This window comes from Notechis scutatus, chromosome 1 (genome assembly GCF_049901735.1).
Source record: "Notechis scutatus isolate UNSWTSFEM ecotype Mainland chromosome 1, rNotScu1.2, whole genome shotgun sequence".
NCBI classification, from domain to species: domain Eukaryota; kingdom Metazoa; phylum Chordata; class Lepidosauria; order Squamata; family Elapidae; genus Notechis; species Notechis scutatus.
In genome coordinates this window covers 84,169,021-84,192,570 of record NC_142009.1, presented here as the reverse complement: position 1 = coordinate 84,192,570, position 23,550 = coordinate 84,169,021, and the positions used below count along the sequence as shown (strand labels likewise).

General features: G+C 37.6%; 1 protein-coding gene across 2 annotated transcripts in view; it reads right to left on the bottom strand.

The window, feature by feature from the left end:
- Positions 1-1,994: 1,994 nt before the first annotated feature.
- The window catches only part of IPCEF1 (interaction protein for cytohesin exchange factors 1), a 44,000-nt gene continuing 22,444 nt past the window's right edge, over positions 1,995-23,550 (bottom strand). The window contains exons 3-9 of one of the 2 annotated variants that reach the window (XM_026680315.2): positions 16,604-16,677; positions 16,081-16,152; positions 15,165-15,226; positions 13,318-13,409; positions 9,259-9,643; positions 4,312-4,502; positions 1,995-3,380 (exon numbers count right to left, since the gene is read on the bottom strand). In XM_026680315.2, the coding sequence (XP_026536100.1) occupies positions 3,186-3,380; positions 4,312-4,502; positions 9,259-9,643; positions 13,318-13,409; positions 15,165-15,226; positions 16,081-16,152; positions 16,604-16,677 (1,071 nt within the window). In that variant the 3' untranslated portion in view covers positions 1,995-3,185. The remainder of the gene's footprint in view (positions 3,381-4,311; positions 4,503-9,258; positions 9,644-13,317; positions 13,410-15,164; positions 15,227-16,080; positions 16,153-16,603; positions 16,678-23,550) is intronic. The other variant, XM_026680314.2, reaches the window with a different exon arrangement.

Sequence of the window (23,550 nt, the reverse complement as noted above, 5' to 3'; positions counted from 1 at the left end):
ATACAGTAGGAAAAATAGAGTAATTGCCATTTGTAACACCCTGAAATGCCACAAGGTTGCACTCATGTACCATATCAGTTTCATAGCACTTACATGCAGCAAAAGCTTACATTATATGTGGCTTAGTTTGAAAAAAATAAATTAGATTCTTTCCTTGAATAACCTGGAAAGGAGATGGAGGAAATGGTGATGTTGGGAAATACATTTTTTTTTCTTCTGAAAAAGAATTTGCCTGAATATTTTTTTAAAGATGGGGATTTATTTTTTCTACCATAGATATTATTACACCATTCATCCAAAATGGTGATGAATTCAGGCTACATTGAAGCTATGATAAGAAAGAAAGAATTCCATATCTGTTAATCATGTACTTTGGAGACTGTAATCCTATAACCCTACATAGGATTGACACGTGATCAATCTTTTAGCAAACCCTAGTTTCAAAGGAAGTATTTTAAGTGATTTTGTTTTAGGTAGATATTGGCTGCATTTGCACTTAAGAAGAAATTAAACTTATTGAGCCCATCCTTTTCAGACTGGTATTCTGTGGGTTGCAGTCATCACTCAAGATCAGGCCACATGTAACTGTTCTGATCATGGTCTCGTGCTCAGTTTAAAATACTTTAACATTGCATTTCACATTTAATGTGCAAAGCAGCAGAAACAGAAGCCATTGGTAACTTTTCTTCCAGAATATTGAGAGAATATTGGGCCCCAGGAAACAGGTCACCATTGGATACTGTTATATGCAAGGTGATGGATAAATCCCTCCCTACATGCTTAAATGTTCAAACCTGCAGTTGTTCTGCACAAGCATTCCCTTAATTTTCAACTCAGCCACAAGGCTTAAATTGGCAATTGTGTGCCAGTAGTATACTTTCTGGGCAGCAGCAGGTGCTGCAACCAACAATCCTAACAATTCAACTCAACCCTTAGCATTCTGAATATGGCCATTCGGCTGGCCAATACAGAACCCTTTTTTTAAAAAAAAAAGATTTTTTTTTTACTAGGTTTTTTCCTCTGTCTTAGGGCAGGCTCATGCTACAATAATAGAAACCACAGAACCTTCTTCCTGTTGTCAGAAAGTTCAGTCATTCTGTAAAGTTGCTTTTCCTTGATTAGTGGCCATTTCATGATTTAACTATTTGTGCATGTGTACAATTAGGTCTAATTTCAAATAGGGGACTGTGACCAGAAAAGGACATGCAAAATGCAAGCATAATGGTGTGAGCTGGGTGACCAATTGTGTGCATTTTTATAGGGATTCCCTTCAAGAAAAAGGGCAATATTGAAGTGCTAGGCTTTGTTTAGATGGACTGTTGACTTGCTTCTATTTCATCCAGCTAATAAATATACTAAAGATATATATACGCATGCAAATTTGGAAAGGTTTCAAATTTGAGAAGAACTGTCAAGATGCCTGTCATAGGTACTGAGATTTAAGAGTCGTGGTGGTGTTAAAATGCGGTATTGCAAGCTAATTCTGCTGACTACCAGGAGTTCGAGTCTCACCGGCTCAAGGTTGACTCAGTCTCCCATCCCTCCAAGGTTGGTAAAATGAGGTCCCAGATTGTTGGGGGAAATATGCTGACTCTGTAAACCACTTAGAGAGGGTTCTAAAAAGCACTATAAAGCAGTATATAAGTCTATTGCTATTGCTATATCTAAGTAGTTTTCATGGCAACAAATACAAACCTTGGCATGTATTTGTTGTCTCAAAGTCGTTTTACCAATAAGTAGCAGCTATAAAAAAAATCTAGAAAACCTGCCATTGCTCATCTATGGACTGTTGTTGTTGTTTACTTCAAAATCTAATTTATACTACTTGACTTTTATTTATTTCTCATGATCTTCTATCCAAGGACAATTCAGGTCTCATTTGGCTTAGCTTTTTGAGATCAATGACATATGGCTAAGTGAGACTGAAAAAAATATCTACATTTTCACACAAAAACAGAAGCAAAGCTTATATGTCTGTGTTTTGTATTTGTTTTCATTTACTGTTAGGTTTATGCTCCATAAAACATTGAGGAAAGATGGACACATAACATTTTGCCCAATGAATTTATTTGCTCATAAAAACCAATTCAAACACAACTTCGCAGACATGATAAATGGATTTTTTTCATAAACCTGAAAATATTATGGCTGCAACTGTGTCCTTTGAGTAGATCATGAGAAGGCTACATAGAATACAAACACCAACCTTCTTTTATTTATTTCTTCTGTGACTAAAAACCATCCATCAGCAGGAACAATTAAAGCATTGACAAGCTGTTGCAAAATAGTGCATTTTGTATAATTCTTCCCCTGGTGGGTTTTTTTCCAACCTGAAGTGTTCTGCTTCTCTCTCCACCAAATTTTAAATGGCCCAAGTCTTATTCTGTACATATCCTACATTCAGAACACTGACAAAACACGTTTTCTAAAATATTATTCTTATTGCAAAGTTGGCTGATTTTACAAAAGATAATCTCAATTCTCATCCACCAAAGAAATATTCTTCTTAGATCTGTAACAACAGTGGTATCATGATGTGATCATTAGAGGAGATTTTTCCTATCTTCATGGAATTTCAAAAAGGGAAGTCATGCTCTGGACAACAGACTCTGTGTTCCAGGGCCAGATTAATATTAATTGATGCTCTAAACCTGATAATAATAATAATAATACTCTAATAATACTGCTCCTCAATTTTTCCATTGATTAATTGACAAGACATAAGACCAGTAGTGGGATTCAATTATTTTTACTACCGGTTCTGTGGGCATGGCTTGGTAGGCGTGTCAGGGGAAGGATACCGTAAAATCTCCAGTCAGAGGTGGTATTTGCCGGTTCTCCGAACTACTCAAAATTTCCGCTACCGGTTCTCCAGAACTGGTCAAAACCTGCTGAATACTGCCTCTGATTAAGACTTAGTAAGTGTTGAAAACTAAAGCTGAGTGTGGCAGTGAAAGAATTAAAGACATGATCACTAGGGGGAAAAACTCTATGCCCCCCTTCCTTGGTACCCTGAGCATATGCTTATTTTTCTTGTTGGTTGTTGGTTAATCCAGGGCTGCTCATAGAATGTACCAGTACCTATGGAAGCAAAACCTGATGATGTAGCAGTTTAAACAGAATGACTGAAGAGATCAGTGATAAAAAGTTAACTGTCCTCAGATAGTATTTCCAGTGAATACTTTTCATCCAACAAAAGATGACTGTGGGGTCATTTCTGATTCTGTGTTGTCTCCTTCAGTTGTAGACATAGTGTCTGGTGGCTGATAGATATCTTGAATCAAAATGGAGTTTGTATTCTTCCACTCTCTATACTTTCTTGCTGTTAGCTTATGATCCTCCAGCAGCTGGTTTATCATGGCCAAGTCATGTTCTTTGCACTAGTCAACACAAGAAGAAAAAACAAGTTACTAGAAGTAAACATTGGGAAAGATAAATGACCCAAGTCTTCTTGTGTGCATATACCCAACATTCAGAAAACTGAAAAAACAAAAACAAAAAAATGGTCTGTCAGCTTTGGAAGCCATATTAGCACCAGATGCTTCCACACTGCCACATTCTTGAGCCTTGGAAAATGGGAGGGGGGATTTCTTGAAGTGTATGTGGTTAGACATAATAGCATTCTTCTTCTAAGTCAAGGTCATGTTATTTCTGCACCTGGTTGAGAGGACATCTCAAGTTGGGACTGATGGTGATTGGAGCATGCGATGCAAAGATGGGTGCAGGGGGTGAATTTGTAATTTTTTACTTATTGCAAGGAAACCAGAACTTTCAGATTTAGGATTTCCCAGATGTGCCAATTTACTACTCTAATAAAAAGAACCTTGGAGAGGATGTCTGTCTCTGAGCTATTTGTTTGAGTGGAGGTTTTCTGGAACACTGACACCGTCTCTCAAATGTCAAGTCCCCTGATCTTTCCACTACTTGTTTTCAAAGAAAAACTATTTCCCATAATTACTAATAAGTTCCCTTGTTTTTAAAAAAGTAATCATTTCATAATAGATAAAAAATATTTTTAACTGTTGCTAAATATCTTACTGGTCATAATAGTTATATTTGCATTATATAAATAATAGACTGCATTACAAAGTAACTAAATAACTGGGTTTATACAAAAAGCTAAGCTATAATCATACATGCATGTGCATATTCACTAACCAGAACTATAATTAACTACTTGCAGTCCATCAGCTGAATGCAATCATTGCTCTTTTCACTAGTCTGATTAAGCTGTTCATGTGAATACACCCAAAGTCTTTCTCCCAAATCCAAAATAGCTAGAAAGAACATCTCTCCTTCATCAACCTTTACCTTTAAGGTGCTATTCAGAGCTCGGATTTTATGAAGTTTCTCATTTACAGAAGGGTTTTTGCTCCTTTTGATAAAGGACTTTCTCAACTCTTTCTTAGTAGAAGGTCGCCGGTCCCCAATGGGAGATAAACTTGCTTGCTCTAAAGACTTGTACAGCTTCTCCATTTCATCCACAGAACACTTGGTACGATCTGCATGGGAGACAAAAGAGAGGATTCAGTGATAGAATGCAGGTGAGCTAGATTTTTTTAAGTAAACCATGTTTGGTGAATGGGAGAGGGCTACTTCTGGTGGTCTGGAGGAAATTAGGGGAGGGAAGCAATTTATGAACTATTTTGACATTCTCATCCAGGAGTTGCTCTGTGGACATACTGTATGAAGAATACTAAAAACAAGACTCAAGATTTCAGGTGCAATAGCCAAAAATGTACACGTATCAGAAATGATGCATTAATGATGGATGTCTCTATTCTAGCAACTTATGATTGAAATGTCTGGACCTTTATAGGGAACATTTTCTCCACCTAGCACTCTATAACTGGGCATATGATTGTACTGGGTCTATTATTTTATTTTTAATAGCAATGTTATAATACAATGGTGCACCTCAAACATTTGTAATTAAATACTCCCTAATATGTCTGTTTCATATATTTTATAGAATTATGCAAGTATAAACATGCCATAATTGTCCTTGGATAAAGGCTAAATTTAGGTTACTACTTTAGCCCAATGCTGAAGAAAATGCCCGGACTCTAGCAGAACAGCCTGTTATAATAGCCAATATGACCTGGATGACTGAGAATCTCTATAGACTAATAGCCAATATGCTATTTTACTGTTTCGTTCTGACTGATCACCTCACTAAATGTGACTCAGTTTGTTGTAGGAAAAATCCAATGTAAGCTATAGTTAATTAAGCAAGAGCCAGTCAGGCAAATTTTATCTCCACGGCTTGAATGAGAATAGGTAGAAAAAATTGTAGAATTTCTCTGCATGGTGTTAATTTCAACTTTTGCTAAACATCTACCTAAGCTTAGCAGTTAAAGAACTGAGGAGGCAGTTATCTTTGGAACCTATACGATCCACTGTCTTTACTTGAAGTATACTAAGGTTTTTTTAGGTCTTATTCTCTGACACAATCAATCATCTTAATTTTTTTCAAAGATCTCTAGAATCCTCCATAAGGGAGTAGATGACATTGATATATTAAAGCCTTACTTCTCAACTGGAATTCTTATAAAGATCTCACCGAAATCTAGTAAAATCAAGGTGACTCTGCTCTCTCTACTTTGGAATGCCACCTAGACATTCAAGCAGCCAATTCCCCACTGACAATGTGCAAAAGTATTAAAATAACATTATTCCAACAAGCTTTTAGCCAGGATTAAGGGTTTCTAGTGTCTATGATTTCTAGACATTGGGTGACTTTGAATCAATTTAATTTATTTCCACTTTTTCCTTTAGGCCTTCAGTAAGTGCCCTTATCACTAGGAAAATGTTTTGGCCACAATTATTATTTTTTTTGAATGAAAAAAATATGGATGATATCCCACTTGGATAGAAGAGCTTAAATTCTAGATATATTAAAGCACTACTCCCACCCTTCTGTATTTCAAAGAAGCTTCTGTCTATCTCGCTTGAATCCATTCATTTCTGAAAATCAAGTGTTAGAATTGTTTAAAGCCATTTATCTCCCAAGTATACCTTCTAATGAAGCAATAAAATACAGAGAAAAATTATTGAACATAAAATGCATTGGACCTGACTCGCCTATAACAATTGTCTGCAAATGTCTATAAATATCTCAGAAAAGAGAGTGTTATTGCTATCATAGATGAACAATACAACATAAGTAAGGCCCATTCTGTTGTAGCTGTGTTTCATTTTCTATAATTTCTTCTTTGTTATTATTAGTTTTTATAGCCTCCTGTTAAAACCAAGCATATGCAACTCGCATCAAATGAAAAGAAAAATGACAGCAACTAGCTGTTACTTCTATCTATCTTTTCTTTAGATTAGAAGTAAACCTCTGGATTAAAGATACATGTGCCAATCCTTGTTTATAGTTTTACAATCAAACATTATACAACTGGGAATTCTGGATATTTTTTTTACCTTGTGCTCCTGCTTTGTTATTGTTTTCTGCTTTTAATAAAGATAGCTAGTCAATCATGGCAGACTGATTTACTCTCTTTTTCTCTAGTCATTTATCCAGTGTTTTTTTTTCACAGAGGCCACATCAATGTTTGCATATATTAAAAAGCATGTATTTCCTTTCACAGAAGGAAATAATAGAGGCCACATAAACATTTGCATATATTGATTAAACACGTGTATTTTAATTAAATTAAATACATGTATTTAATTAAAAAATTAAAAAGTGTGTATTTTAATACATGAAAACATTTGAATTTTAAGTTTAAAAATGGGCATTCAGTAGTGTGTGTGAAAAGGGGCATTCAATAGCGTGTGAAACTCCTGTGATACTAGTATTTGGTTTCCTGCTTCTTGAAAAGCTTTTAAAATCATTTCACACTTTTCATAAGAGGACATGCAAATGATTTTATTCTGTAAGAAACTAGCTAAAGTTTCCCAACAGAATAAGCATCTATCAGGATTCTGTTAACTCGTGTTCAAAAATGCAGTAAACCCTCCATTTAAATAGACAATTCAGAAGGCAGAAAAGGTACATCCATCATGAATGACCATTAAATCCCTGATGGATGTAAACTGTCTGTGCTGCAATTATTCACTATTTTGACTTGACCTCTAGAGGAAACGTTTGTCTGTTATCTTTGAAGTCTGCTAAATCAAATTATTTTTAAATCAAGAATTTGGTATCTATAGAAAATATATTGCTATAGGAATTTCAACGAATTTGGCATCTTGTTAAGAATTACTAAACCAATAGTAGAAATGCAGCTGTGTGGCAGAAGCAGCATCTGGATTGACTCAATCCAGTTTAATTATATAGACTGGAGTTATGAATACACATATGTGATTATTCTAAATAGAAAAAGAAATACATGCACACACACATACCCACAATGAAAATTCCAATATATATCATCCCTAGGGAGTTGTATTAATATAGAACATCTAGGATTGCACATAAACAATAGTTTTCTTCCCATGACAATTTCCCATGACAGTTTTCTTCCAATTAAGACAGCCAGTCTGGGCAACCAAAGCAGTTTTAGTGCATTATCCTGGTCTTCTTTTAAGTATATCTCTGTACATCCAACTACAGATGTCTTGGAAAAAATGACTAATCAAGATCTATTCCAATTTAGTTTCAGGCCTGAATAAAAGCCAGGTCCTCAAAATTCAAGGAGAGCGCTTTCTTTCCACATAATAGGTATAATTCTTTTCTTAACTCAGAAGCCAAAGGATTTAGATCTCGGCTGAATTGCAATATATGTGAAGGCTATTTTTTAAAATGATTGGAAAAACAATACAGCTACCTAGATTTTGAAAGTACAAGAGTACTGGACTACATTTCATTAAAGTTAAAGACAATTTTATAGGGTGCCTGCCTGCTTCCAACCGGGCGGTGGGGGGAATTCATCTGCAATGACTCAGATATTAAATCACCTCCTGGGAAGCTTTGAACCACACTTTCTATCAAGCAAAATAATGTGCATTCTTGGAAATGTTTATTTTTATTACAGTATCTATCTTGTCTTTCTACCTGCATAAGTAATTCTGATTCTTGCCAATGCTTTCTTTTTTTTTATTTGCCAGCTCTTTTGCTGGTAGTCCTCAACATACAGCTGCAATTGAGCCAGAAATTATATAGGCTGTGGGAGTTGTTAAGCAAGTGACTATGTGATCGTACTCACTTTATGATCTTTTTACAGGTGGTCATTAAGTAAATGCAATGGTTGTTAAACAAACCCATTTTTTTCAATGGGAAGTTTTTTTGCCGGAAACCAAGAAAAACTGCTGAATATCGTGAACGTGTAATAGCAATAGCAACAGCACTTCCACTTATATACTACCCCATGGTACCATGGTGCAATATGGGCCAATTGTTAAGTACCACACATGACTAAGGGGGTGGGCACAGTGGTGGGATTAAAAAAAAATTAGTACCGGTTCTGTGTGCATGGCTTGGTGGGCGTGGTTAGGTGAGCATGGCCATGTGACTGGGTGGGTGTGGCTTCTTTTTTCAGCCACCCCCCACCCAATTTTTTAGGCCTTTTGGGCCTCAGGCAAGCCTCCTGGCGAGGTGTTTTTGCTCCCGGAAGGCTCCCCTGGGGCTCAGGAAGGAAAAAAGGAGCCTGGAGGTGGCACACAGCACCCTCCTTGCTCCATTTTGGAGCCTTCTGGGCCTCTGGCAAGCCTCCTGGTGGGGCGTTTTTGCTCCCAAAAGGCTCCCCTGGGGCTCAGGAAGGCAAAAAATGGAGGGGGGCTGTGCCCCTCCCTCCATTTTTTGCCTTCCTGGGCCTCAGCAAGGGGAATCCCAGGACAGTTGATCGTATGAAAAAATAATTGTTGGGAGGGGAAAAAAAGAAATACCTTAAGGGGCAAGAGTCAGGCGGACGGGGTGAGCAAGCATTGGGTGGGCGGGGCAAGCGAGACTGGGAGACTGGGCAACCGGGTCAGGGGCATGGCCAGCCAGAACTTACTACTGGTTCGGTGACCCACACCAAATCCTTGCTACCGGTTCACGTGAATCAGTGCGAACCGCCTGAATACCACCACTGGGTGGGCATCTTTGGAACTCCAGAACTGGATTATAAGTACCTTGGGGGAGGAGGGGGTCCATCATAATGTCAAATGGGTGACTGGTTGTTAAGCAAGGACTACTTGCTTAACTTTAAATAAACTATCTTTTAGTTTCATAAGACAATTTTGATTTAAAAGATGGATTAAAAGCAAAAGTGGAGGAGCTACTTGAATAATGTACAGGGTTGCTGGGTTTTTTTTTATTTTACTCACCTTTACTTAGAGTTGCTGATGCTATTTTTCCAGGTACAGCTAAGTTATCATTGACTTTGCCTAATGAAGATTTGTCTTCATTCACTGTAATCGGATTGTTTTCCTTGGATCTGCTGGTACCGCTTTCCACTCTTTCATTACAGTCTGTCAACCTGCAATCAATGTCTGAAGAGTCACCAGAGGCAGCTGGAGGTTGATTGTCCACTTCGTCTTGAGCAGAAGAGCTGTCAATTAAGTCCAGCCATGACCGTCTCTCTGAATACAACAGGTTGCACAGCGAGGAAGAAGAGGAGCCTGGGGATTTCATCATACTGCTTTCTGGGGAAGATAAGAACTGTGGTACTTCATTTAAAAGGTGTGGTGTTGAGGAAAGCTCTTGTTGGGCCTGTTTTCCAGAACAAATAAAATAAATAAATAAAAGAGAAAGGCTTGTATTATTGTTATTGCCAAGAATCAATAAATTCGCTTTCATACAGCTCCTTGAGTAGCTAGATATCTGGAACTTAGGACTACTCTCATTTCATACTTCTAATATTATTAATTAATAATTAATTAATTAATTATTAATATTATTAATATCAGCCTGTGGTCTCAACTGAGCTAACCACCCCTTGCAGCAATTCTGAAACAGAAAACAGATGCAAACTGCAATATTAATCCTGAGGTAGGCTTAACACATTTTCAAAAACAAAGAAAAATTAATACCCCATCGCTAGAAAATGGACAAAAATATCCAGCCTCGTGTACATGTATGGCATGACTCTAAGCACTTTGATCCAGGAAATACACTTATTTACTTTAATATGCCCCTTGTTAAGTTTGGGGCCTACTCAAGAATTGGTTGGCTACCATTCTTTACGCTGTAGTTCACCTGTCATTTTTAGAGAATATTTTTAGGTTTAGGGCCAGAGTTTCCACAGGAAGTGCTCTTCTCAAGGGCAAGATGATTTTTTATGGGTACAGGTAGTCCTTGATTTACAACAGTTCCTTTAGTGACTGTTTGAACTTAGAACAGGATTGAAAAAAAGTGACTTCTAACCATTGTCCACGCGTATGATTGTTGCAGCATCCCTGCAGTCATGTGATTAAAATTCAGCTTCTGGACAACTGGTTCATATTTATGACAGTTGCAGTGTCCTGGTGGGGATGACATGATCCCCACCGGTGACTTCTGACAAGCAAAGTCAAAGGGGAAGCCAGATTTACTTGATAACCATGTTACGGACTCAACAATTTCAGTGATTCACTTGACAAGAAAACATGGACAAAACCCTCTTAAGAAATGTTTCACTTAACAACAGAAATGTTGGGCTCAATTGTGGTTGTAAGTCGAGGACCATCTGTACATTTTTTTCCCACACAAAATCTATTCTGAAGGTTGGAGGATCTCTCAGAATCGCATAGGAAGGCAGCAACAAAAACGACAAAAGCAGGGAACAATAGACAGGGACCCTCACTCTGTCAAGGACCTTGGAGTTCTCATCTCTGATGATCTAAATGCTACAGCCCACTGTAACAACATTGCCAAAAAGGCATTAAGAGTTGTTAACCTAATTCTGCGAGGCTTTTTCTCCAGTAATATTGTACTACTGACTAGAGCATACAAAACATTTGCTAGACCAATTCTTGAATACAGCTCATTTGTCTGGAATGCACACTGCATGTCGGACATTAATACAATTGAGAGAGTCCAGAAATATTTCACGAGAAGAGTCCTCCATTCCTCTACTCACAACAGAATACCCTATGCCTTCAGACTTGAAATTTTAGGCTTAGAAAACTTAGAACTATGCCTCCTTCAGTTTGACCTAAGTATAGTACATAAAAATTATCTATTTCAATGTCCTACCTGTCAATGACTACTTCAGCTTCAACCGCAGCAATACACAAGCACACAATAGGTACAAACTCAGGGTAAACTGCACAAAACTTGATTGCAGGAAATACGACTTCAGCAACAGAATGGTCAATGCCTGGAATACTCTACTAACTCTATGGTTTCTTCCCCAAACACTTTAACCTCAGACTGTCTACTGTTGACCTCACCCATTCCTAAAAGGTCTGTAAGGGGTGTGCATAAGCACACCAATGTGCCTACCCTCCCTGTCTTAATGTTCCCTTTTATTCATATCTATTTCATGTATTAATAATCATGTTTATACTTACATTTATTAACAAATGTATGCTTGACAAAATAAATAAATAAAATAAATTCCTCTGGTAAGGAGGTTTTCAAAATTACAGACCTTTTTCACCATAAAATTGGAAAATGTGTTTAATTAAATTTATTTTTTTTCCTACCATGGACTTGCATAGGCAATGTGCATTTATGTGTGCACACTTGTGTATGGGTGCATATCTCTGCATGTGGGTGCGCCATATAATTGAACTGAGTTGGAGGCAGTTGAAAAGGATTACCTTATCTTACTAAAAACAGAAGAAAACTATTAGGAGAAAATATTGGCATGCGCATGGCCCTCTATTCTAATAACATAATTCCTTATTTGATATTTGCAAACTTGACAAGTCTAAAACCTGTATGAGCCAGGCATCTTTCCTTTCCCCCAGCAAAAGGCCATTAATTCTATGTAAAATACCTCACTGGTGAATATTTAGAAGTAATTGTTGGGGATAACAGCTAGCAACTGGGCTGTCTGAATTACATGGAACCATAATTCAGGATAAACACTGAGGCAGTTTAAATCATTTTAATCCTCGATGCTTTCACAGTCTGTCTCAGATACATTACGTTTATTTTTACAAATTTTACCCTACATAGTCCAGAAGATGCTATTTTGAAAGGCTTGTTCTCTAAACCAAGAATGAGAAATTTATCTGACTGCGGTTCTTTTGATAAGTTCTTACTAATGCTGGCTAAAATATTATTTCCCCGGAACCTCTTTGTTCTATCACATATCCCAGTATTTCTCAACTTCAGCAATTTTAACATACATGGGCCACAACTACCATAATTTCCCAGTCAGCATACTTGCTGGGGAATTCTGGGGCTTGAGGTCCAAACAACTTAAAATTGTTGAGGTTGAGAAACTCATTATAGATGCTGATAGGCTTCCAGAGGAAGCACAACCCAAATATCTTACTGTATTCCAGAGGTCTCCAACTTTAAGATTTGTGGACTTCAACACCCGAAGTCTGCAAGTCTTAAAGTTGCTAAGTTTGGGGACCCCTGCTGTATTCCCTTGGTAGCTGGAGAATAGTAGAAACTCTTGTTTCCTCTAGCCTCCTTCTTAGTTCTTATTATCTCTAATCTCCTCTTCAAATGAAGGTGCCATTTTTCTGTTCCTTTCCTGATGCTCTGAGGGATGGGCTACAGCATATCCCAGTCCCTAATGTGCCTGCTTGTTTGTTCTCTCTTTAAGTTTCAGCCCCCAATTCAGCTCTCATTGGCTGACCTTGTTAATAAGCTCTATTCCAGTTCATGAATATACTCTGACAATTCTTTGATAAATAAATCAAACTGTTGTAAGGGAAGAGAACCATGGTGTGCTTGTGTGATGAACCTTTCCTTGTGTGATGATTCTGGGAATTGAAGTCTGCAAGTCTTAAAGGTGCCAAGTTTGGGAACCCCTGCTGTATTCCCTTGGTAGCTGGAGAATAGTAGAAACTCTTGTTTCCTCTATAGTAGAAACTTTTCTCCTCAATTCCTTGCATCCCACTGTGCAAGGTTTTTTTTTTTAAACCAACAGGGCAACGCTTGACCTTTGGTCAAAAATCCACCTTTGGTATGTGTAGTGCTTTGATTGTACCATCCTGGCCATCATCTTGAATTTTTTATGCATTTTGAAATTATAAACTGCCTGGAGAGGATTACATGACTGGTAGTTTAAAATAAATGATACTTTAAAAGAAACAAAAACAAAAAAAAACTAGCGAATTGCTTAACATTTCTTTCGTCACATGACTAGTTTAAACAGAATAAACAATTCACAACTCTTTCTACGGATTGCTTGTCTTGGAGCTTTCTTTTAAAACATACAGGGTGACATTTGGACAAGGCCATTTAGCAAATGGAAGCAAGTTAATTACTATAATTCATACCAAATTAGACAGCAGCAACTGATCTGAATATGGAGGGGGTGGTGTCTCTGCATTTATTTCTGGCTCTTCATGCTCACTTTCACTATAGCATTCTGAAACAAGATTGCAACCATTAAAAATGTGGAAGACATTCTATTTTTAATGCCCTGTAAAATAAAGTATATTTTCATGATCACTTTAATTGAAAGCAGAACACATTGATTTCTGACCCTATCATTCAGAAAGTGTATTTTGAATGCAAACTTCTTTCCTGAAGAACAACTTTTGTTTTTTTCTACCCACTTTCATATTAGACTAGACTAGACTAGACTAGACTAGATGTATAAAGCCTCTTGTAGCAAGAAATAACAAGAGAAGTAGCCAAATGTTCACAAAGGCAATGCAAAAGTCACTGTACAGGAGCAAATAAAATCCTTGTGTAAACTACCGTTTTAATCACCAGAAACATGGTGATTACATCTGTTAGAATGGAATGAGTTACCATATGTTCAGTCTATATTAGAATAGACTTTGGACTGAACAATACATAAGCCCTAGTAAATAGAAAAAAGGAAGGACTTTCTTCACTTACATCATTGGCAAAATCACAGTTTAGCCAGACTCAAATTACCAGTAAACCTATATTATACGATAATCTGATTCCATCCCACTTTTTCTTTACTCTTTCTACATTTGGATTTCTCTTTCAAATGATTTCTTTGCAAGTCAATGTGGTCACTTTTTAAAGTATCCAAGGATGCTATTTGTATAGTTCTACCTTTACTATGGGTTGCTGGATTAAACCTCCTCTTCTGCTTTTTGTTTTTTTAGAACAGATTATTAGTTGGTGCTTTCTATTGGAAATATGAAAAAAAAAAAAAAAAAGCTCTGGATATTTAGGGATAGCCATGGAGGGGTCAGAAAAGTCAAGATAGTGGCTTTGATGACATCATTGAAGCCCTGCCCCTTTTTACATGTGTTCCTTGTGTCACCTGCTTAAAAACAGTTAGGGCTTCAATCACACAATCATTGATACCATCCTGGATTTTTTTACACCCCATCCTGATTCACATGGGAAAAGAATAGGCCTTTTTAAAATGTCACATATAGTGCAACAAAACTGATTAGCATCATCTAATCAAAGCCCAACCCTTAATTGCACCTACGTAATCGGGAACATCAAACAAGAAAGTCACTTGATTTCCTTCCTGTGTTGAGGTATTAGGTCTTTATAACTCTGCCTAACAACACACAGTAACCCAGAGACTGATTAATTTCTTCTCTGCCCAAAACTGTTCTCCTTTTGAAAATTACTGTTTGGATTTTATAGTAGCAAAAGCCATCATGCAAGAACAGGCTAAATTTTTCAGGCCATCAGTGATACTTACATTTATCAAGAACATGCCCAGAAATATGTCACTCATTTTCATCCTTTGTTTCAGATGAGACTCAACAGGGAAGTGAAATTTTGCTAGACTTTGACAGTATTAGGATAAAACAAGCCTGTTAAAGTGACTGAACTTGCTAAACAGAGCAGCTGCTTGGTGTCTGCTGCTCTTTAGAACTACTGGTTCTATAGAACCAGGCCGAACCGGTAGCATCCCACCCTTGATAACTGCTATATCCTTTGTTTTGGTACAAATAGAAATTGAGTCAGATGGTTTAAGAATGTACACTGAACCAAATCCTTTCATATCCCAGAACTAATCCTGTCCCTATCCTGCAAAATGTTAGAAGTTGTTCAATACTAAGGATTCATTTTGGTCTAATCAAATATTTAAACTCCCTATTGTTTTTTTTTCAAACAGTAGTCTTCATATACAAAAGCACAATGAGATTCCTTGTAAAAAGTTGACATCTGAACTTACCTTCTTCATTTTTTTTATTAGCCTGTTGCTCTAGGACTGCCACACCTAATTTATTTAGCCATCTGAAATTTAAAATGGAGATACATTTGAATAGAATGTCATATCAAGTCTGTCTTAGAAAAGTGTGAACTAATTAATATGTGTTCACGTAATTTACCAGAGTGTTTATTAAAGTAAATTAAATCAAACCTACCAAGCAGACATGATTCCTATTAAAGATCTTCACTCAAATGAAAATAATTGAAGATATTTATTTGCACTTCCACTGCTGTGTACAATTCAAATTTATTTATTATTTCTATAAAACATTTATATAGTTCCCTGACATGTTTCCTGAACTGAATGGAGAACGGAGAGGTGAAGTTTAACTTTCCCTATTTGCAATCTTCTTGAGTGCGTTTTACTTAGAAACTGTTGAGCCATAGCAAAGATGGAGTTTGAATATGTTTGCACGGATCAGTGGATGAGAGAAAGAAAAAGAAGTAAGGTCCTTGTTGATTTTACATTCAGCCATGAAGATATGTGATCAGGAAAAAAGACAGACATCTTATGTTTTTTTTCCTGATCTTTATTATTTTATTTTATCTTTTATAATTTTAGTTTATCCTGCCTTGATTACTTTATAAGTAACTCCACACAGTGAATTTACATAATACTCCTTCCTCATCCTACTTTGGTCACAACAGCCCTGTGAGGTAAGTTGGACTGAGAGAGAAAGTTACTGGCCCAAAGTCACCCAGTTAGTTTTCAAGCCTAAAGTGGGACTAGAACTCACAGTTTCCTGGCTTCTAGGTCATCACCTTAACTAGTGCCATTGAACTGACACTTTAGACAACAGTCTACATAGAAATCATAATCAAAACAATACAATCAATCCCCTGAAAGAAATTGAAGTTCCATATTTATTTTTACTTACATATTCATTTCATGTGCATTTTCTGCTGCAAAATAGAATGTCTTGATTTGTGGGTGGGTGATCTTCATCGCGCTTCCAAAACAAATTAAAATATATGGGAAAATATTAGGCTTTCTAAAAGTTAGGCTGAATGAAAGAATCAGAAAGATTTCAATACAATGAAATATCCCCAAAACCTAGTTTCATGAGGTATTCCAGAATATCCAGGTAATTCAAACAAGTTAAGAAGATCTTGCTCTCAAGATGACTTGAGCAATCTCAATCTCATATTTCATCTTAAATCCATACTGTGTCAAGAGTTGAAAACAGCCACTAACCTAGGAAAATCTTATGTATAGGTTTTAATTATTGTAATGAAATACAAACTTTTTGAAAATCTACTAGGCTGCAATATTGTGCACTCCTTTTTCCATTGCTTAACAATGTTCAATCCCAGCTTCTGCTTTATTTTTTTCATAATTCACTATAACTTCAAAATAATTTGTAATTTTCCCAAAGACTGAAATAAAAATGATAGACTTACTGTTTTTTCTTGCATTCTGTTGCTTGATCCACTGTGAAGTTGGGAAGGTTGAGGAAGCCTTCTGCTTTCTCTGCCTGGGGGGAGAACCCACAAAATATTTATATATCCCCTGTTATTCATCAAAATTAGATATTGGAAATTAATTGAACTTCATATCATGGTTCACGTTATGGAAAAGATATTTTAGCTGCTTGAACTAAATTGTAAACCATAGTATATTCTGAGGAATTTTTCTCAGTAGTGTAAACAAATAGGGAATGAAATACGAGGGCTATCCACAAAATAGATTACGTTTTGCGATAGAAAAAAAAACAAAGTGTAGGAAAAAAAATTTATTATATACACTTGAAAGTGACACTTAAATACTACTTTTCAACATATTCACCGAACAAATTGAGGCACTTATCATAGCGGTGAACAAGCTTTGTAATTCCATTGTCATAAAATTCAGCCTCCTGGTGCAAGATCGGGGCTGTAGGGCAGATGAGGAAAAATCTCCCGCTTGAAAGCATTCAGGACTTCTTGAGTGCGATTTGCTGTGTGTGGTCGGGCATTGTCATGCAAAAACAAAATTTTTGAGCTTAACTTTCCTCTACGCTTGTTCTGAATTGTTTTTCTTATGAGGATGGAAATTTCAATCCGTTTATGTTTTTTTGCCAACAAAAACCTTATCACTGATCGCACCTCACAACTCGCGGGATTTTCAATTGCAGCACACATTTCAAACATTTGCTGTGAAATAACGGGCAACGATACGAACCTCCCACTAGCACGACTAGATGCAGACTGAGCGGCGCACGCACAGACCAAAGATGGCCACGCTAGCTCCGCCCCTTCTTGCTACAGACGAAAACGTAATCTATTTTGTGGATAGCCCTCGTATATAGGGTCTTTGCTCCCTGCATTCTTATGCTCAAATGTTTACCAATTACTTAATTGGACAATATAGAATTTATATTCTCTCACTAGCTCATAAAATTCTGGACAGCTGTAAAATCGAAACTAACTGTGTACTCTAATAGAACTGCAGAAATTCAGATCAGTTCATGTGTAAACAAAACAAACATAGACAAGCAAATACAGATAGTCCTCAATATACAACAGTCCATTTAGTGATTATTCAAAGTTACCATGGCACTGGAAAAAGTGACTTTTGACCATTTTTCACCGTTACAACCTTTGTAGCTTCCCTGTAATCCTGTGATCAAAATTCAGATGCTTGGCAACTGGTTCATATTTATGACCAATGATTCACTTAACAACTGTGACAAGAAAGGTCGCAAAATGGGGCAAAACTCACTTAACAACAGAAATTTTGGGCTCACATGTGGTCATAAGTCAAGGACTACCGGTATGACGTTACCATGGGTGCATATGAGCACATCATTCATTAGCTGATTTTCTGAATGTAAGACAGTAGATACCATTCCTATTAACAGAGAGCTGCTAAGTCATCTGCTTCTAAGATATTTCAAAAGGGGAAGTAAAGAAGAAGATTGGTGACTGATATATCATTGACCATGTCTCGTTCTAGTGGAAGGGGCAGAAATAATTGTCATTCCCAAATTTTATATTAGAGTATGCTCTAATATAGAGTATACTGTAGAATATGCTATGAAATCCATCCCCCCCAGGAGTAAAACTAGTGGATTTTTGTACTTGTGAAAACTGCATTTCTCATATAAATGGCACCAAGTAAGAAGCCTGCAAGGTTTTAGAAAGATCAGTTCATTAATTTTTATTATCTTCAAATGGAATGTGAGTCAGCTGCCCATTCCCTGGTCAAAAACATTAGCAAATAAAAGATCAGAAAAACTGGTTCAGGTATTAGTGAACTAAACCCTATTTAATACCTTTCGTGCAATCTGTTAAACTGTCCCTATTGTCAATTAGGGAAGAGGGATAGATAGATATGGAACAAACCCTGGTAGAAATAGAAGAACATGAACAAGCACTTGTTATAATATACAATTTCATAAAAACCTTTTTTTAATATCCCCACTTTCATGAGAATTATTAGCTAGAAGCTAATATAATATGTAACCCCCTAAAGCAGAATAGAATAGAACAGAACAGAATAGAATAGAATAGAATAGAATAGAATAGAATAGAATAGAATACAATACAATACAATACAATACAATACAATACAATACAATACAATACAATACAATACAATACAATACAACAACAGAGTTGGAAGGGAACTTGGAGGTCTTCTAGTCCAATCCCCTGCTTAGACAGGAAACCCTACACCACTTCAGACAAATGGTTATCCAATTTCTTCTTTAAAAATTCCAGTGTTGGAGCAGTTACTTGCTCTGGAGGCAAGTTGTTCCACTGATTAATTGTTCTAACTGCCAGGAAATTTCTGCTTTAATTCTAAGTTGCTTCTCTCCTTGATCAGTTTCCACCCATTGCTTCTTGTCCTGTCCTCAGATGCTTTGGAGAATAGCTTGACCTCCAAATCTTCTTTGTGGCAGCCCCTGAGATATTGGAACACTGCTATCATGTCACCCCTAGTCCTTCTTTTCATCAGACTAGACATACCCAGTTCCAGCAACTGTTCTTTATATGTTTTAGCCTCCAGCCCCCTAATCATCTTTGTTGCTCTTCTCTGCACTCTTTCTAGAGTCTGAACATCTTTTTTACATCGTGGCGACCAAAACTGGATGCAGTATTCCAAGTGTGGCCTTACCAAGGCATTATAAAGTGGTATTAACACTTCACGTGATCTTGGTTCTTGATTGAGAACTGCTGGACAGTTTTGGTAAACCATTTACTATAGTTACAAAGTAGATCCATCAGTAACAAAATTCTCTCCTTTTCTCTGTCAGGATTCTGGCAGTTACTCCAATTAAATCATGAGTCTCGAGCCAAACTTCTAAAACTTAACAGGAAATATTGGGTTTTAACATGCCGGCACAACCTGGGTGTAGCAGACTCTGAGACACATAATTCACTTTCACCCTTGACCCTGATTTTCCCCCACCCACCCCTCTGGGTGTATCATAATTCATATTCTCCAATGAAACACGTCCATAGCCAAGTGTCATCAATTACATTCTCCAGTTAGATTTTTGCACGGCAGAAACTTCAGTCACCTAGTTACAATCTCTGAAAAACTTTGCATGGAATACACTTTCAATTCCAAGCTGCCGCACTGCCCTTTCAAACCCCTTTCCCCTCTCCCTTTCTGTTGGCAACTATAAAACCTCTATAGAAATGTTTTTTGAGTTGACAATCTAATTGTGACGTTTTCCCCAATATAAAGAGTCTTGGAGGCCATGTATCCCTTGCATTGGCTTTGGTTACACAAACTGATTCACCAGCTCAGCTAAACACCTATCAGGTGCATGAAATAAACAGATAAATAAAAGTCATCCCTATTATTTTACATATTCTGAATCACTAACAATACTTTAGGGGGATTCAGATTCACATCTGTGGGTTTTTAAAAAGAATTCCTAGTTCTCTGGGAAAGAATCTAACGCAAGTTAAGGCAGAAGGAAAGGGAAGAAGAGGATGACCAGCAACAAGATGGATGGCTTCAGTTACAGCAATGATAAATGAACAGGATAAATCACCCTGGAGAAAGTCTATCCATGTGGTTGCTAGGATTCAAAAACAACTTGATCCCAATAATCAATCAGTCAGTCACCGTGTCTGACTTTGCATGGTTCATTTCAGGATGTACTAAAATCTAAAGTAGATCCCTATTTGCTACCAGCCAGTGTGATTCAATGAGAATTGACCCTCACATAATTGGCAAATATATGTGGAAAGGGCAGAATGTAGGCTGAATTAATTTAAAAGCCTAACTAATATTTCTATTCTCTGGGATCTTACTGATAGACTAGGAGATACACTGCACCAATCTGCTGTTGCTAAGTTACATTTCCCAGAATCTCTGGGCAACAAAAGATATTGTTCTGAGACAATAGTCTTCTTCCTTCATTAAAAAAATATTACTTCCCATCCTGAAGAAGAATAAAGTGAGCATGGCAGGCCAGGCAATCAAAGGGTGAACAATGTTTCTGCAACTAAGGTATCTGCCTCCACAAACAGATCACTGCCTAAAATTTCCATTTACAACATTTGATTGTGAAATGAGGATGGGATTGCAGAGAATAGTGAAGGTTACAAATCACCATATTCCTAAAACCCCAGGAAATAATGGGTGCTAGGTTGCAATTACAATTTCTGCTTGCAGAAAAAGCTTTTGATCTTAAAAATTCTATTTCTATAGGGAGGCATAAAGCAGCCTTGCAATGTTTATATCCAGTACACTCTTGTTAACAGAAATCACCTGTTTATAGGGAAGCCCCAAGAAAAATAGATGCTAGCAAATGCTTTGGTTATACAAACTGATTCACCAGCTCAGCTAAACACCTATTAGGTGCATAAAATATATCTGAAACAGAAAAGTTATATCTGGCCAAAATGGTTAGGATTCAGTAGTCTTCCTCAACAAGAGAGTTTGGGTTCAAGCTGTCTCCATCTCTGATAACCAAAACCAATGGAATTTAACTTCTCAACATGGCACTGGGTTCAAGAAAGCATTCCCATTATTGGAACTATCTTCTTTAGACAAAGACATTATGGGTGCATTAGAGCATTTCATCTCATAGTGGTACAAAGAAAATGAATGCTTGCACAGCAATTGTCTTTTGCTTGGCAGTTAACTGTTTCCATGTGGAAGTGAAACCTGAATCATAAGTTCTGTTCTAGTACTAAAAATATTTTCTTTGCTCCTGAGGTCTGGGGTCTTCCACTGACAGGCATTCATGGAAAAACTTTTTCCTTCTCACAGTTAATGAATCTCTCTCCCTTGGGCATAAAAGATCATTCTATAATTATGAGGTTATTTAATTTCAAGTCCTTATTTTATGCTGGGATTAGAGGGGGCTGAGGTTAGCCACATGACCAAAGAAATCCATTGCTTTCCACCATGTGACTATTAGGTGGGAGAGACACATGTCTGCACATGTGACTGATGCCTTAAGTCTGTGATGGCGAACCTATGGCACGCACCAGAGGTGGCATGCAGCGCCCTCTCTGATGGCACGCAAGCCGTCGCCCCAGTTCAGCTCTGATGCACATGCATGTGTGCCTCCTGCTGGCCAGCTGGCCTTTGGGTCTCTGCTGTGCATGCATGGGGACAGAACACATGCAGGGAGCTGTACATGTGTGGGGGCTGCAGGCGCATGGGCAAGGGCATGTAGGGGTTGCGCACACATGTGTGGGGAAGGTGGGGCACAGGGGGCAAGGCGCATGCCTGGGGGGCAATGGTGATATTCAAATTACTACCGGTTTTGTGCTTGGTCGGCGTGATGTGGCTTGGTAGACGTGGTGTGACTTGGTGGGCATGGCTTGGTGGGCATGACAGGGGAAGGATACTGCAAAATCTCCATTCACTCCCCACCCCGCTAACCTGCTTTCCAGCTCCGTTCTCGTGTGCAGGGCAACAAAAAAAGACTCAGCCGATCAGCTGGAACTCGGGAGGCAGAGAATAGATGAGGGTGGGGCCAGTCAGAGGTGGAATTTGCTGGTTCTCCAAACTACTCAAAATTTCCGCTACCGGTTCTCCAGAACTGGTCAGAACCTGCTAAATACCACCTCTGCTTCCAACTCTGTTATTCTATTTTATTCTAAAGTCAATGGGGAAGCCATATTCACTTAACAACTGTGCTAGTGACTTAACAACTGCAGGGATTCACTTAACAGCTGTAGCAAATAAGGTCATAAAATAGTAAAATAGCAAAATGTCAGAACTGGCTGAATACCGCCTCTGCCGGGGGGGGGTGAACGCATTGTATTTTGGGGGGTTCAGGCATACGTACATGCTTTGGCCACTCAGTCCAGAAAAGGTTAGCTATCACTGCCTTAAGTACTTGGAGTACCACATGTTTTCAACTTATAAGAGCATTTCTTATGTAAGATGAATAAACTTTTGCTCTTTATTCATGAAAAATCACTTGTGGAGTAGTAACCTAAAAAGAGCAAGACTTCTATTGATCAACTATGATTTCTAGTTGCACAGCCTTCATGATCAGATAAAATTCAATTATCAAAATCTCTCTTTCCTTCACTATTCAGTAAAGATTGCTGCTGGTTGCAGTTTTAGTCTGGTTATCCATGGTACCTCCTATGGAAAGTTCCAAATTAGAGGCCAGATAGAAGACAGACTGGTGCTTAAAGGTTGCTAAGATGTTCAGAATGCCTCCAGTGTAGACTGTCAAAAAGAATCAACCCCAGACTTCTCTACAGGTAAGGGACAATATATAGGTTTTATTGTGGTGGTAATTCTCTGGGGACTTAGCAGACCACAGCCAAAACCTTATTTCCAGCCTTGTCCTTCATCTATATATATATAGTCATCACATTTCCTTTTAAGCTAAGCAATATAATGCAGAGTACAGGAAAGAGATAAATGTCTACAGAGATTCTCAGTTATCTAGTCATGGTTGTCCCAAAGGTGCTTTTTTTCAAGAGGCCAATGGACTTTCTGGTTTTTCTTTAAAGACGTTTCACTTCTCATCCAAAAAGCTTCTTCAGCTCTGAAGAAGCTTCTTGGATGAGTAGCGAAACATCTTCAAAGAAAAACCAGAAAGTCCACTGGCCTCTTGGGGAAGAAAAAGCATATTTGGGACAGGAAAGAGATAAGAAATAATAAAAGGGAGGGAGGAAAGAAATAGTTTACAAATTAATAATATTCGTTATAATTCTCCACACTTTTTCATCTCTTCAGACAGTCCCTGTTTCTATCACATCTACGTATTGCTTCAGGCACTGCCTTTTGACCTTTAAATTCCTCACTTCTATAAATTCATCAACTCCATCCAATTCCACTTTCCTCTCTTCTCAGTTCATTCCATTTTCTTCATGCATTTGCTTTTCAGTCCAGTCCATGTTCATTCTGTCTATAGAACAACCCACTGCAATGT